Raw genomic sequence first — 13,783 nt, forward strand, 5'->3', positions numbered from 1 at the left:
CTTTGGAGGAAATGCGAAAAGGAGATCTTGAATTGAAATGAAGCGACTGTTGTAAGGAAATAAGGAAATAAGGAAACAGTTGTAGAGATTGTTGCTGCTGCTGCTGTTGTTCTTGGTGATGGTGTTGATGATGGAAAGTCTTGCTTCAAGGCCAGACGACCTACCTACTTATACACCTGATACACCAGTTGGACTGGCCAGAAATAGAGTGCTATACATGCGATGGGATGTAACAATCGAGTGTAGCATTCTCGAGCAGTGGTCAAAGTGTCCCGAGGAGAAGGTTGATGATACCAAGGCTGGCCAACGGCTGTAACGTGGGCCAGGCTGAGTCTACGATGCGGTATAATGATTGGCGAGAGTAGAAGCTGGGACGCGAGAGACGATGCGTCATTAAGGTAAGGAACAGCGCCGAATCTGGGGAACGGCAGCTGGCAGAAGACTCTTTCGGGGGATTTTGGCCCAGCTGACGAGACGGAAAAGGTGGAAAAGGTCCCAAAATCAACGACGTTCCGCTTTCCAGGCGCAGCAGCACTGTCGGTGGAGGCATGAGGTCGGAAGCCCGCCAATCGCATGGCTTCGAGAGGCTTTCCCCCTAGACCAGATTGGGAGTGTCTAGCCGGGGAGGTTTCGCCCATTCGAGCAGACTCGAGCCAATATTGAATATTGTGAGGGTCCGAGCGGCGGCGGCGTCCTAGGAGCCTCCAAAATTGGAACTGCCTGAGAGAAATCTTTTCTGCGCCTGAGGAGAGGAGCGGCGAGGAGAGGAGAGCCAATGGTGAAGTGGCTCGCTGGCCGTTACGCTTGAAGCATCTTGTTGGCAGAGACTTCCACCCCTCCGTCACCAATAGCTCAACGGGCCTGCACGATCTCGAAGCCTCGTCCTTCTTCGAATCTCAGAGATGGCAAGAAGATCGGCTCCACTTTGTGAGTCCCTGAGTTGCACGTAACGTTACGACATAGCATGTCTCGATCTATTTCTGGTTGGATTTGCTCACGGTCGATGCTGTCCCTGAGGACAGCGCTGAAATAGGCTAGAGGTCGTGCAAATCTATTTTTGCACGACGTCGATATATCACACAGTGAATTCTGAGGCAGCGGAGACTGTCTTTGCCTAATTGTAGAGACTCAGATGTGAGGATGTGTGAGGAGCGGCCTGAGCAAACGGCCTACACGTAACCCCCTCATGTCTTCTGCCGGAAGTGGTGATTGAGTGGTCTGGAACATCAGCCACTGGCCGTCTTCAATCCCTGCTCTGCGACCTTGATCAGAGGAACGAGATTCTTCTCTCTTAAAGTCGGCAGTAAACTCTCGAACACCTCGCGTGACTTTTTCTTCTCACCGTTCTCCAACAGCAAATCTGCCCGCGTCATCTGTGCCGACAAGAGCGCCAGGTCGCATATCTCATCGCGGTCCTCTGGTTTGACGACTTCGGCGGTACCAATGGCTTGGTCGGCCCATTTCAATGCTGCTCGTCTTCCCGCAGCCAACGCGTCTTGCGTGGCAGGCTTTCCATTGACTTTGGCGTTGGGCCGTTTCAGGGCTACCCCCATCGTCGATGCTATATTGCTCAGAACCTGCACTTCTCTGCAAGATCTGGTGCCGTTGCATGACGACCTCAGAGGCTGCAAGGTGAGCATGTATACCTGCACTGCGTTTGCTTCCTCGCCCGTGGTGGCGTACAAGTCTCCCATTTGGGACAACATGGCCGCGATTTCCCCTGTCGTCAGGCCTGCGCCGTTGTCATCTGTAAAGCCACTGAGCTGCGGATCCTTGGTCTCCTTCACCACCAGAGCCACTGCATCAGACAGTGTCTGTTTTGCCATTGTCCGGTCTTGTATATAGTCGCTTTCGTACAAGGATGATACCTTGACTTTATTCTTTATGATGCCCTTGACCAATTCCTTACGTTCTTCCGCTTTGGCAAGATCATCAGATGCCTGGTCAGATTTGAGGGCAAGATGATCGTCCACCTGGGTCAGCTTTTGCTGCAGATCTTTTGTGATGCTGTCGAGAATTTCGATGGCCGCCTTGACGTGGCCGAAATCTTCCAACATCTGTGCAAAGCGAATCCGGATCCCTATTGCTTCTTTACTGAAAGGGTCCATCTCGGCTTCGTCCGCCTTCTTGATCGCCTCTAGAAAATACTGAGCCGAGGCCTCGGGGTCGGGATTGACGTGGCAATAATGTAACGCAAGCCGTAACTGTTCTTCAACAGCTGGTGGATATGTGGATGTCTTTTCTCTTCTGTATTCGTTATATGCCATGACAGTGAGCAATGATACCGAGCCTAGGGTACCGATCAGTAACGTAGGGAATAGTATCGGGTGTTGCAATCGGGCATCGATGACCATCTGCTCGAATCTGTTGGGCGGTCTCGAATATGTCTTTGCAGTTCTTTTCGTGGTTTGAGGGTTGCAGGGGGGTCGATTGCCAGCTCGCGGCCGACTACGATGAAAGGTGTGAAAGCGATTTACACATTTTGGAGAGGACGGAGCGGGAGGAGCTTTGAGGCTTCGGACGGCCGCGAGAAGTTGTGTACTTGACTTCATGGCAATTTGCGAAAACAATCGATCGATCCAAACAGTCAGTTGGTTGCAGAGGTATCGTGCTTTAACATGGTGCTTTAACACCGCGTCACAGATGAACCGCGCAAAATGCCGCCCAGACTTTCAACCTTCTTTCTGACGTAAGATGCTGCCGCTTTATCTCAGTGACGGCTCTACGGCCCGGTCCGCCAGCTGCTCGTCGTCTTCAGGCCCAAGGCCTAAGCGCAGATGCGCTATTACCTTTACACTATGTGTGGTAGAACTTCCCTTCACTTCATGCATCGACTATACAAATCCTCCAACGGAAGATCAGGCAATCGAACATCTAGATCTCTAGGCACTCTGTAGTCTATCATCTACCATGCAAGCGGAATCCCTCGTCTGTACACGTCAATGTACTGCCGACCACCACCTCCATACATCCCCCGCTCTCCTCTCAGAGACCAAGCACGCGACAGGCAAAGTCGTATGCGTGTTCCACCGCGGTCCAACCGGTCCCTAGCGGATCCTCCACCGTGAACAAGTCAAAGGCGTGGCCACAATGGTCTGCAATCTCAATATCCGCCTCTACACCCTGGGACTTCAAAGCCTGGATCGTCGTTTGGCTCATTTGCCATGGGACCCAGTCATCGCGGTTGCCATGCACCATAAATGTGGGTGTTCGATAGGTACCTTGGAGGATCTGCCAGTAAGGGCTGGCAGCTCTGATCTGCTCAAGAGGAGGTTTGGGCAGAGCTTTCCAGTCCGTGTTGTCGTCCTCGGCCACTCGATTCTTGCTTGGCAAGCCATGGAACATGACCGGCAGCGTCTGTGCCTTCCAGTTCATGTGCAAGATGATCCTTGCCCGGTCATCCTGCAAGGTCAAAGACAGAGCTGCCGCTTTCTTATTGTTGACGGGCGCATAGTCGAGTATCTGCCATGAATTGGTCAACGCCTCCTTCGTCGAGTTGTTATGGAGTACTGGCACCAACACTTACTGGCTCTTCGAAGACGCCGTCAAGGAATCCCCACACTTCAGTCGGCTCCTCTTCTGCTGCTTTTGGATAGATGGGCTTGTCCCAGTCTGCACAATCTGGTCAGCATGGGCAGGTGATACGCTCTTGCCGATACTCACGGTCTGATTCCAGGTCTGTTGGGGAGTAGAATGGCAAAATCACATCAGGAGGCTTGATACCACGACCGACAGCCGTGTGTCCCAGGGTCATAGCCAGATGCCCACCACTGGACCAACCCAGCGCGATCAGCTTGTTAGGGTCCACGGTGACGCCTGGGACGCCCAGAGGCACGAAAGGCAAGGTTTCTCGAGCCCACCGCAGTGCATCGCAACAATCTTCAACAGGCCCTTCGAGCAGAGTTATTTCTGGACACAGCCTGTAGTCAACACTCACGGGGAGAAATCCTCGTTGAAGCAGCACTCGGACATGTTTCATGGGGATATCTCTACGTCCGTAGAGAAAATGACCTCCACCATGGATCATCATGGCTATGTTCCACGTCAGCTACAGCAGTTGTAGTTGGGCCCTATACTCACCTATAGGCCTCTTCTTTGCTGGGTCATCGGGTGTCTTTGGGTAATACACGTCGGCTTGCAGAGAAAGCTTTCCTACGTGCTTCCAGGTGAATGTCTCGGTCGGTATTCCTGCTCTCTTGACCAGGCTGGGCGCCAGAGACCCGGGGATGCTCTGTGTGGCTTCACGCTTGAAAGCTGCGATCACACGCATGGTTTGGGCTTCGTGGGTATTGCCGTCTGTCCAAGAGACATGCCTGTACCCGCCTGCTCTGAGACTCCTGTTCCAGAACCATTGGTCCGCGAGAGCATGTCGACGTCCGTCGCTGAACAGCCACCAGCCTTCCAAAAGCCCGTAAACAAGATCGAACCAGTACAAACCTCTAGTGAATTCAACGAGGCAGAAGACACCCTCATCGCGGAGCATCGGAACAATATTTGCTGCGGCGGACCCTGCATTCGGCGTGGCATGGATGCAGTTGGTGGCAATGACAATGTGAAACTGGTTGTGAAGTTCGGCCGGCGCAGCACGGTCACAGTCGAGAATTAAGAACTTCATCTGCTCTCTCCCGGCAAACTTCTTCTTCGCGGACGCAACCAGTGAGGGCGAAATGTCGGTGAACGTGTACTCAAACTTGATGCCCCTGGCGGCGAGAAAGTCGACAAGGTATCTGGCTGTCCCACCCGTGCCAGCACCTACCTCAAGAATGCGAAAGATGCCCTGGGATGTCGAAAACATTCTCGCCAAATAGTGGGCAAGGAGGCGGGTAGACGCCTGGCACATTGGTGCATTGTCGTAAACATCAGCGACTATCTCCTTGTTTCTCTTGTTGGCGAACAGGAGTGGGAGCGGATCGACTTGGCCAGTCATACATTCCGCAAGGCAAGAACCCGTCACATTGAGAAGTCTGGTCTCGGAAGCATGGGCCGGATAAAGTTGCAGCATGTCTTCGAAGAGCGTTGCGGCTGGAGTTGGGTCGACCGGCTTTGCTGTTCTCACATGCGTGGAATCATTTTGGCGCTCGATCAGACCTCCATCAGCCAGGATCTCGTGCATCTGAGCCAGCAAATGAGTGTGCTTGGGCAAAACCGTGATGGACGGCAGTTTCTGACCAGGTTTCAGACTCGACAAGTCACAACCAAGCTTACGCAATGCTTCAACGACATAGGAAAGAACCAGATTTGCTTGCTTGGGATAAACATTCGCCCAAAAGTCCTTGAATTGGGTCTGCTCAGCATATTTGTCGAAGTCAAAGCGAATTTCCTCGAAGATCTGCTGCGTCTCCCTCAGCACGCCCTCCTCATCCGGCGCATCCGCAGCTGTTCTGGGACTTGATCCTGTAATTGGTGCAGGCGCCTGCTGGATGGGTTCTGGCGTTGTCACAGGTACTGCTGCCCTGCTTTTGGAATCCTCAGGGGCATCGCCATCATCTAAGACCATTTTGAGGAGATCGCCAAAGGTGAAATCGAAATGGATCTTCTCCATATCCAATTCAACCGAGAAATGCTTCATGATGTCGCTTCCCAATTCAATGGAGAGCAGAGAATCGAGCCCGTGATCGACGAGGTTCGTGTCCATCGTCACTCTGTCCTCGATCTCGAGATGTTCTGCAACCAGCTTGGACAACTTCTCCGTGATCCGCAGCGCCGACGGCGTCGTTGATGGGGTCGTTATCGCACTAGCGTTTGGAGATGATACCCTCGATCCAGAAAGTCCAGTGGGCGACGACGTGCTTGAACTGTCACTATCCGGTGAATGGGTGTCAATGTGCCTGGTTGTCTGGGATGATTTCGGGTCTTGATTATCAGTCTTTGCCCCGTGCTCTACCTTTACGAACCCAGCAGAAGCCTCGTTTGCTTGTGGAGAAACCTTGATCGGCGAGCCCAGCTGGCCCTTCGCAAGCCGAGCTCCTAATACCAGCATCACCAATTTCTTTGAGGCAGGGTCAAACACGAACATATCATAGACCGCCTCTTCATTACTTTCTGTCGAGCTGAAGGCGAGCACATCCCAGGTCGCATTGGGGAAGACTCCACCGCCATGAAGCATGAAACCAGGCCCCCATTGAAGACGAGCAATCTCCATCAGCCAGAAGACGTCGCCCCTAGCGCAATCCATGACATAATTCGAGTGAAGAATCGGAATCTGGATGAAACTATCCAGAATATGTGGCTGAATAGTGGAATTTTTCATAGACTCTGGAACTTGTTTCGGCACAGAAACCCTTCCAGCAAGCAATCCCGCCGTGGCCGCGATCCCCTTGACTCCGCGATAGTATTCGGCGTGATGCACCAGCGGAGAGAAGACCTTGTACACCATGGCACCTTGGAGACACTCGCTTTGGGCATCATTCCATACACTGGTGATCTTTTCGTGACCGATCAGTCTTTCATACCGCGCAAATTCATCGTGGACACCTTTGACAGAATCCTGCCGGGAGACAAAGCCCGACGCATGGCACACTGGCTCTGCTGGCTTGGCTCTGGGCGAAGAGATTAATTCGCTGATGATCTTGAAGCTCCAGTTGCTGTCATTATGTTCGAGATGGAGGCTGACATTGCGATCCACCTCCAGTCCTAATGGAGCCTCATTGATGAAACCCCGGAAGGAGAGTGAGGAATCTGTACCAAACTTTTCAACCGTGTTCACCGCTCTGGTCACGATTTCCAGATACATGGCCGGAGGACATTGAGGCCTGCCTAGGATGGTGTGTCCCTGGACCAGACTTCGGTATTCGTCACTTGTGGGATTGATGCTGAATTTGTGGCCTTGGGAATTCGTGTGGATCAATCGTGTGAGTAGCGCTGGTTCGACTGTCAACGATGCTGGGTCGGCCACCGCGGCAGACGTCTTGCTGTCTTCACTTGCCAAAGGAGTCGTAACCAACTCCAGCCAGTGTCTCGATTTCTCGAATTGGTAGGATGGCAGGCGCAAGAGATCGTAGTTGGATGCTTGCCGCCGATGAAAATTCCAGAACCGTACCTGCTGGCCACAGTTCCACAACCCCATCGTTGTGTCGACCAACTGCTCCAGCGAGTCAGACTTGTTCAACTGCATGGGGAAGAAATTGTCGGACGAGTCTGGCGACTGGCCTAGCGCTCTTCGTACCATTCCCACAATGCTCGAGTCTGAACCTGCTTCGATCCACGTACAGGGGCCCATTCGACTCCTCAATCTCTCAACTGCTTTGCCGAAGAACACCGGATCGCGCGTGTGGTGGGCGACAGCCCGTGGAGTGACTTTGACCCAGCCATCGTCCCTCGAGCAGGCTTCAAGCGGGATTTTGGCATCTTGGAAGTTCAGAGATGAAGCCAATTCCTCGAGTTGTGGGATCAAGACGTCTGTGAATCGGGAATGGAAGCCGTACGGCACATTCAATCTCTTATGTCTTAGCCTGCGCTGGACAAGCCCGGCCTCGAGCCTTTTAGCGGATGCCTTGTCGCTCACAACGACATGAGACGTCCGTCCGTTATAACACGCAATTTCAGGTTTGTGCGTCGCATTCGTGGATACGATGGCGCTTGTAAGCTCCTCGATGGTCTGCTCATCGGCCTCAACAGCAATCATGGTGCCACTCTCGGTCCCCCAGTGGTCTCGAATCAATGAGGCTCTTCCCGCAATGAGTTTGAGACCATCTCGCACAGAGAGCTGTCCTGACACGCAGAGGGCAGTGATTTGACCGATGCTGTGGCCGATAAGACTGTCGACTTTTAGACCAGACTCGATCCACGCCTGAGCGCTGGCATACTGTACGGCAAAGACCATAGAGTGCAATACAACAACATCTGTCATTGCTTCGACCTGGAAAATATCCGGATAGAGACCTGGATATCCCATTACGCGGAGAAGCTTGTCACAAGCATCCAGGTGGTAGCGGAGCAAAGCAGATTGCTGCCACACCCGCTTGCTCAGAGCGATGCGGTCGCTTACTTGGCCCCCAAAACACAGAATCACGGGGTTCGCTTTTGGTCGCTGTACAATGGTGTGGCTTCCTTGTGATTGTCGCTGGAGCTGGCTTTGCAACTCGGCAATACTCGTCGCTGCTATATTCAGCATGTACCCCAACTCCTGATTCTGGCGCCTTGCCAGATGGAATGCCAGGCTTGGAAGGAATCCTGCCTTGCTGGCTGATGGCAGCTTCCTCTGGCAGAATTCGTCCAGTGTTCTGCAGTAGGAGACGAGATGTGTTGCAGAAGAAGCTGAGATTTGAATAGGGTATTTCCGAAGATCTGAATAAGTGCTGGAATCGAGCCCTCCATGTGATGGGCTCGCCTTGGGCGGCCCTTCAATAAGTATCATGGCCGCGTTGCTGCCCGCTGCGCCATAGTTGTTGATGCAGGCGGTCAACAATTCATCTGGCAGAGGCCGGTTGGTTGTTGGTATGCACAAGTTGTCTGGCTCTAACGCCGGGATCTTAGGGTTGAGACTCTGGAAAGACGCCTGGGCACACACAGTTCGGTATTCCATTTGCAAGATGGCTTTGATGAGGCCGGCAACCCCGGAAGCGCCTTCAAGATGGCCTATGTTCCCTTTCACCGACGAGACAAACAACGGCGAAGTTCTCTTGGTCCCTCCGAACACCTGCCTGATGCTTTCCATTTCGATGGGATCGCCAACCGGGGTGCCAGTGCCATGAGCCTCCACGAAGGTGACCTGTTGAGGAGAAATACCGGCCTGCTTCGCCACGCGGTAGTACAATTCAGACTGTGAAGCCGAATGTGGGACGGTAATCGACACGCAATTTCTGTTCTGGTTGACGGCCGAGCTGGCGATGACACCAAGGACATCGTCCCCGTCGGCCAGCGCGTCAGAAAGCTTTTTGAGAACGACCAAGCCGACACCCTCTCCACGGCAATAACCATCGGCCCTTGCGTCGAATGGCTTGGTAGCTCCGCTGGGACTGAGAAAATGAGCCGTCGACAAGTTTTCATATAGGTAGGGACTCGTCATCAGAGTAACACCGCCCGCCAGAGCCTGGATGCATTCGCCCGACTGCAAGGCTGTGCACGCTGTGTGGATTGCCACTGCCGAGGACGAACACGCAGTGTCAAAGACCATAGACGGACCGGTCCATCCGAAATAATGGGATAACCGGCCGCTCAGGAACGCCCGAAGTGTACCAGTAGTGGCATATGCCGTCGGAGCATGGGACGCCACATTACTGTCATAGTCTGTGGAACAAGCGCCCAGGTAGCAGCCGATGTTGCGCGGTCGCGAGGTATCGGCGAAGTATCCGGACGACTCTAGAGCCTCATATGTGAGTTGAAGCAGGAGACGCTGCTGAGGGTCCATGGAGGCAGCCTCTCGCGCCGACTTCTTGAAGAACTTGTGGTCAAAGGCGTCAATGTCGTTGACAAAGTTGCCCCAGAATCGAAGACTGCCACTCGCTCTGGCCAGACCTTCTGTCTTGAATCTCTGCGATGGCATTTGCGCAAGCATGGAGGTTCTCTCCGTCAGCATGGCCCAGAAATCGTCAATGGAATCTGCCCCAGGGAATTTGCAGGACATCCCTATAACGGCGACGGCGTTGTTGGGATACCTGTTCGGAGCTGCTTCAGCGCCCGGGGGACTTGTGAATATCGTGCCCTCTTTGGATAGACCGCTGTGGGCCGACCCAATGGCTATCCTCGTAACTACGAAGCTCCGTGCAATTGACAATGGAACGGCAACGGCACCGATTGCGAGTATGAATGGACTTTTGGGGGTTGATGTTAACAGATCAGCAGCCTTTGAAATTGTGGAATACCAATTCGCCCGCTCCACGAGGATGGACCTCAAAACAGCAAGGATACCATCCTCATCGGCCAGGACTTCTCCGTTGGTGTTGGACCTTACGAGACCGTGGCCGCCAAAGCCTGCCACGATGTGCTTTTGCACTACGTCGAGGATCTTCTGCGGGACATCTCTGTTTGCGTCAGAATGGTATCGCCCTCTGTGACCGGTGTCGAGCACAGAAAGTCCATGGCCAAGCAACTCCGTGCGGAGGGAGTCCACAACCGATGTAAGAGTTGTGATGGTGATATCTCGTGCGTCTCGGTCAACAGCTATGTAAGTCTGCAAGCCCCTACCGGTTAGCACAGAGACAAGCAGAACATGGACAATAGACTTGCTGCTCTCACTTACATGAGGATGGTTATCAAGCAACCGTTGGACACCTTCCATTGCTGATGGTGACTTGGACCTCACCGCGAGGGTGGAATATCCAGCATCAACGTCATCTGGACTCTGATCAAGGTCGACATAGGTGCCGATGCAGAATGCCAGGCGAACCGATATGGCTGCAAACTTGCCCACCCCGTCCTCTGTCTCTCCACTGGCCACTGCCAGAGCGCTCAGCAGGCCGGCGCAAAACCCTTGGATGCCGCCACCGGCAGCGACACTCCTCAAGACTGAGGAGTGGCTGATGGGACTGTCGAGTTGCTCCAGATAAGTGAAGTATTGCACTACCTGCGCAATAACCGTCACGGTCATTGTCATGGCGTTCCGCTTTCTGGAAGGCTCTGGCACCACAATGCCGCCACTGAGCCATTCTGCCATTCGCTCTGCGCCAGCCTGGGGGTCCAATTTGTCCAACCGTGGATCCTTGCCGACCAAGGCCCTCCCAAGCACTGGAAGATCGTAGACAGCCTCGACAACTGGCCGCAGCCATGCGTACTGTCGCAGCACTGTTCTCAGCTGTTGCAGCTGATGCTCCGCTGGCCATGTGTTCAAGGACCCAAAAGCAATAAGCGAGGGTAAGGCCGAGCCGGCGTCTCTACCTTCACTAGCCATTGTAGGCGGAGTGGACCCTCTTGAGATTGAATTGTCCAGCACTAGTTGCGAGGTACGCACGGAAGGTGTATCAGGGTTGAACCATTGCGATACACCGATTTAGGAGTTGACTGCGCCGTTCTCGACCGTTAGGATTTGGCCTGCGACACAGGGTCTACGCTCTCAGTTTTAACCAATCGCACCCGACGAGGCCAGTCAACTGCAGCCTTTCTCTCCGCGATATCCTTCCCATGCTGCCGGTACTTTTCGCCGAATGAAGTCAAGGCTCAACGGGGCCGGAGCTATTTCTCATTGAGGCCACAGTTGCTGAGCTGGTGAGAGCTTAATCCCACGGATGTACTGAGTGATCAGGGATAAAGTCCCCGGTATGTCCAAAAGATCCTCACATCCTGAAAACTCGAAACTGGCTGCCTCATCCCTCATCAAGGATGTTTGTCACGCAGTCACGCGAGATCTCTTTCCTGGACGGAATGTAGATGCGTTGTCCTGCTTAGGAACTCCATGGGTGATTGTTTAAACTTGCCGGAAGTTGACCGAATACCTAGGAGAGGGGCCGGCATCTCGCCTCGGTTGGCAACCATGGTCGGCCAATTTCTCGACTTGGGCTGTTTTTGCCGTTCGCCTTATACATCAGCGCAAATTGTACTACGGGGAATAACGATAGGCTCCGGGCCAGGCGGTATCTGCACAGCTGTATCACAATATGCAGAAGAGTCCCGAGTCTGAATCAACGGGACGCTGTGCTCCGAATCACTGGTCCCATGATGCTGCCGGCGAGATTACAAGGTAAGGGCTAAGTTGTACAGTGACCCTCCAACACCATGTAGCACGCACGGCGTTTGGAATACTGTTACTTGACGGCAGCCTTGACTCAATACTTGGTATATCCATCTCTATACAGCTTACAACACTCGAACACCTCCGTCGATTCCATCCTAAGCCCTTTTGAGTGCACACACAATCCTCTTGATCTCCGACCTCATACGAAGTAAGATGCTGGTTCTAACCATCTGTGCGTACCGGAAGGCCGGTATGGGCGAGGATGAGTTCCATCGGTACATGAGTGAGGTGCACGCGCCTCTGGTGAGGGACCTGCTGGCTAAGCATGGCATCACTCGCTATTCAATGGTATCATTCCCGGCAGCTCAATATCACTGGTATCCAGGAAGGCCGATGACTCAGGGCGAAGGGAGCTGATGAACCGCGCGAGCATAGGCCCACAACACAACACGCACTCGCTCGTTGGTATCGCAGATCCAGGACGCCCAGTTTCCGTACAACAATGCCTACGACATAGTCACGCAGATTCGGTTTCCGTCGATTGACAACTATGTGAGCTTCCGCAACGACCCCTTCTACACGGAGAAAATCATGCCAGACCATGATCGCTTTACGGAACCGGAAAAGGTCTTGTAAGTGTGACCCAGGCCTCACATCCTCAAACCCCGCGAGATCGAAGGGAAAGAGACACCACGGAACTGATGAGGATGTCGACTATAGTGTCTCGATTGGATGGATAGAGGACCATATTGTGGACGGGCAGGTGGTCTCATAGAGTGCTTTGAGTGGTTAGGTCCAATCTCGTCAGTTTGAATGCTTGAAGCATCGACGGTACTAGAACAGGCAAGGTCGGTGTGTCCAGTGAGAATTCGACCCCTCGGGAGCTACGTAGACGTGCTCAAGCCATCGGCATCACCCTACATGATCGAAGTACATAATACTAGAGGCCGAATGATTTTAATCCCAGGGCTAGTCCATCCTATTTCGTACCAGTGTTTCCATAGCTTTCCAGGATGCGTCTCAGCAGATGTTTTTCCACCGTCAGCACATTCTCGGCCTCCTGAACCTTCCCAGCCTGATGCAGCGGCGTCAGTGGACAGTCCAGTGCGCCATCGTAGAAGAAGGCAGCCGAGTAGCGATCCGTGGGAGCCTTGTTGATGACGCGATGCACACTGCTCTTGTACAGCCCGTCGGTCCAGACAGAGAGCATGTCACCGACATTGAAGACGAATGCGTCGGGGATAGGGTCGACGGGCACGAACCGGCTCGTTTTCGGATCCAGCACCTCCAGCCCCGCATGCTCATCCTGCAGGAGCAGCGTGATGGCGCCGAAGTCGGTGTGTGCGCCGGCGCCCAACTGTTGCGGCCGCTGCCGCTGCTGGTCTTCTGGAGAAGACGAAGGTGAAGCTGAAGCCGGTGCCGGCGGGTAATGCAGCAGCCGCAACACGGCTACGGTGTGGTTGCCGGCCGTGAACTCGTCAAAGACGCCCGCTCCGTAGGGCAGGGTGCAGGCCACCAGCTGCAGGACTTTCAGGCTCAGGAGATGCACTGCGTCGAAATAAGCCTCGACGGGGCCCCTGAACCGCTGCGGTGCCAACACCCCTTCGTCCGGCCACACGTTGGGGCCCATGAAGAAGCGGCCGGCCCGGACGTGCGGGTCGTGTGCGGGCAAGTCGTGGCCTACATAGAAGCCCTCCTTGAGATCAGGCCGCACATCGGCGTGGTAGGACTGCGACGCGAGCACGTCGTAGCCCCGGCGGCCCACCATGCGTGTCGCGTCGAGTTTCTTCTTCTCGTCCAGGTCGAGCGAGAAGAAGGCGCGCGCCGCTGCCAGCAGGTCGCGTTGGAGCTGCTGGGCCAGGCCGTGGCCCGTGATGGCGAAGAAGCCGCTCGTCGTGCATGCCTGCCGCACCGCATCGACTACGGCCCCGGCTTCTGGAGATTGCGGGTCGGTGAGAAACGGCGCAATGTCGACCACGGGGACGAGGTGGGAAGAGGCGTCGACCTCGACCAAGCTGCCCATGGTGTGATGCACGTCAACACTTCAGTTCAGTGCGGTGTGTGCTTGAATCCCAAGTGTGGAAGGATCAGGATCAGAATCAAGATCAGACCTGTTGAATCAGGATCAGAATAGGATCAGAATCAGGCCTAGGCTGTTGAATCATGTGCTGGATG

General features: G+C 54.1%; 4 protein-coding genes across 4 annotated transcripts; 1 reads left to right on the top strand and 3 right to left on the bottom strand.

Annotated features, from left to right (window-relative positions):
- Window positions 1–1,226: 1,226 nt before the first annotated feature.
- On the bottom strand, window positions 1,227–2,354 carry A1O3_01764 (uncharacterized protein; the record flags this gene model as incomplete). The annotated part of the gene is made up of 1 exon (XM_007731907.1): window positions 1,227–2,354. One exon carries the CDS (start codon window positions 2,352–2,354, stop codon window positions 1,227–1,229), a length of 1,128 nt encoding a protein of 375 aa, XP_007730097.1.
- Window positions 2,355–2,985: 631 nt separating this feature from the next.
- Window positions 2,986–10,828, bottom strand: A1O3_01765 (uncharacterized protein; the record flags this gene model as incomplete). The annotated part of the gene is made up of 5 exons (XM_007731908.1): window positions 2,986–3,462; window positions 3,527–3,612; window positions 3,664–4,032; window positions 4,081–10,111; window positions 10,181–10,828. The coding sequence occupies 5 exons, from the start codon at window positions 10,826–10,828 to the stop codon at window positions 2,986–2,988; spliced, it is 7,611 nt and encodes a 2,536-aa protein (XP_007730098.1).
- Window positions 10,829–11,821: 993 nt separating this feature from the next.
- Window positions 11,822–12,244, top strand: A1O3_01766 (uncharacterized protein; the record flags this gene model as incomplete). Its single annotated transcript, XM_007731909.1, has 2 exons — window positions 11,822–11,956; window positions 12,044–12,244. 2 exons carry the CDS (start codon window positions 11,822–11,824, stop codon window positions 12,242–12,244), a joined length of 336 nt encoding a protein of 111 aa, XP_007730099.1.
- A 343-nt stretch (window positions 12,245–12,587) lies between these two features.
- On the bottom strand, window positions 12,588–13,631 carry A1O3_01767 (uncharacterized protein; the record flags this gene model as incomplete). The annotated part of the gene is made up of 1 exon (XM_007731910.1): window positions 12,588–13,631. The coding sequence occupies one exon, from the start codon at window positions 13,629–13,631 to the stop codon at window positions 12,588–12,590; it is 1,044 nt and encodes a 347-aa protein (XP_007730100.1).
- Window positions 13,632–13,783: the final 152 nt, after the last annotated feature.

Source organism: Capronia epimyces (genome assembly GCF_000585565.1).
Source record: "Capronia epimyces CBS 606.96 chromosome Unknown aczIQ-supercont1.1, whole genome shotgun sequence".
Taxonomy (NCBI): Eukaryota; Fungi; Ascomycota; class Eurotiomycetes; order Chaetothyriales; family Herpotrichiellaceae; genus Capronia; species Capronia epimyces.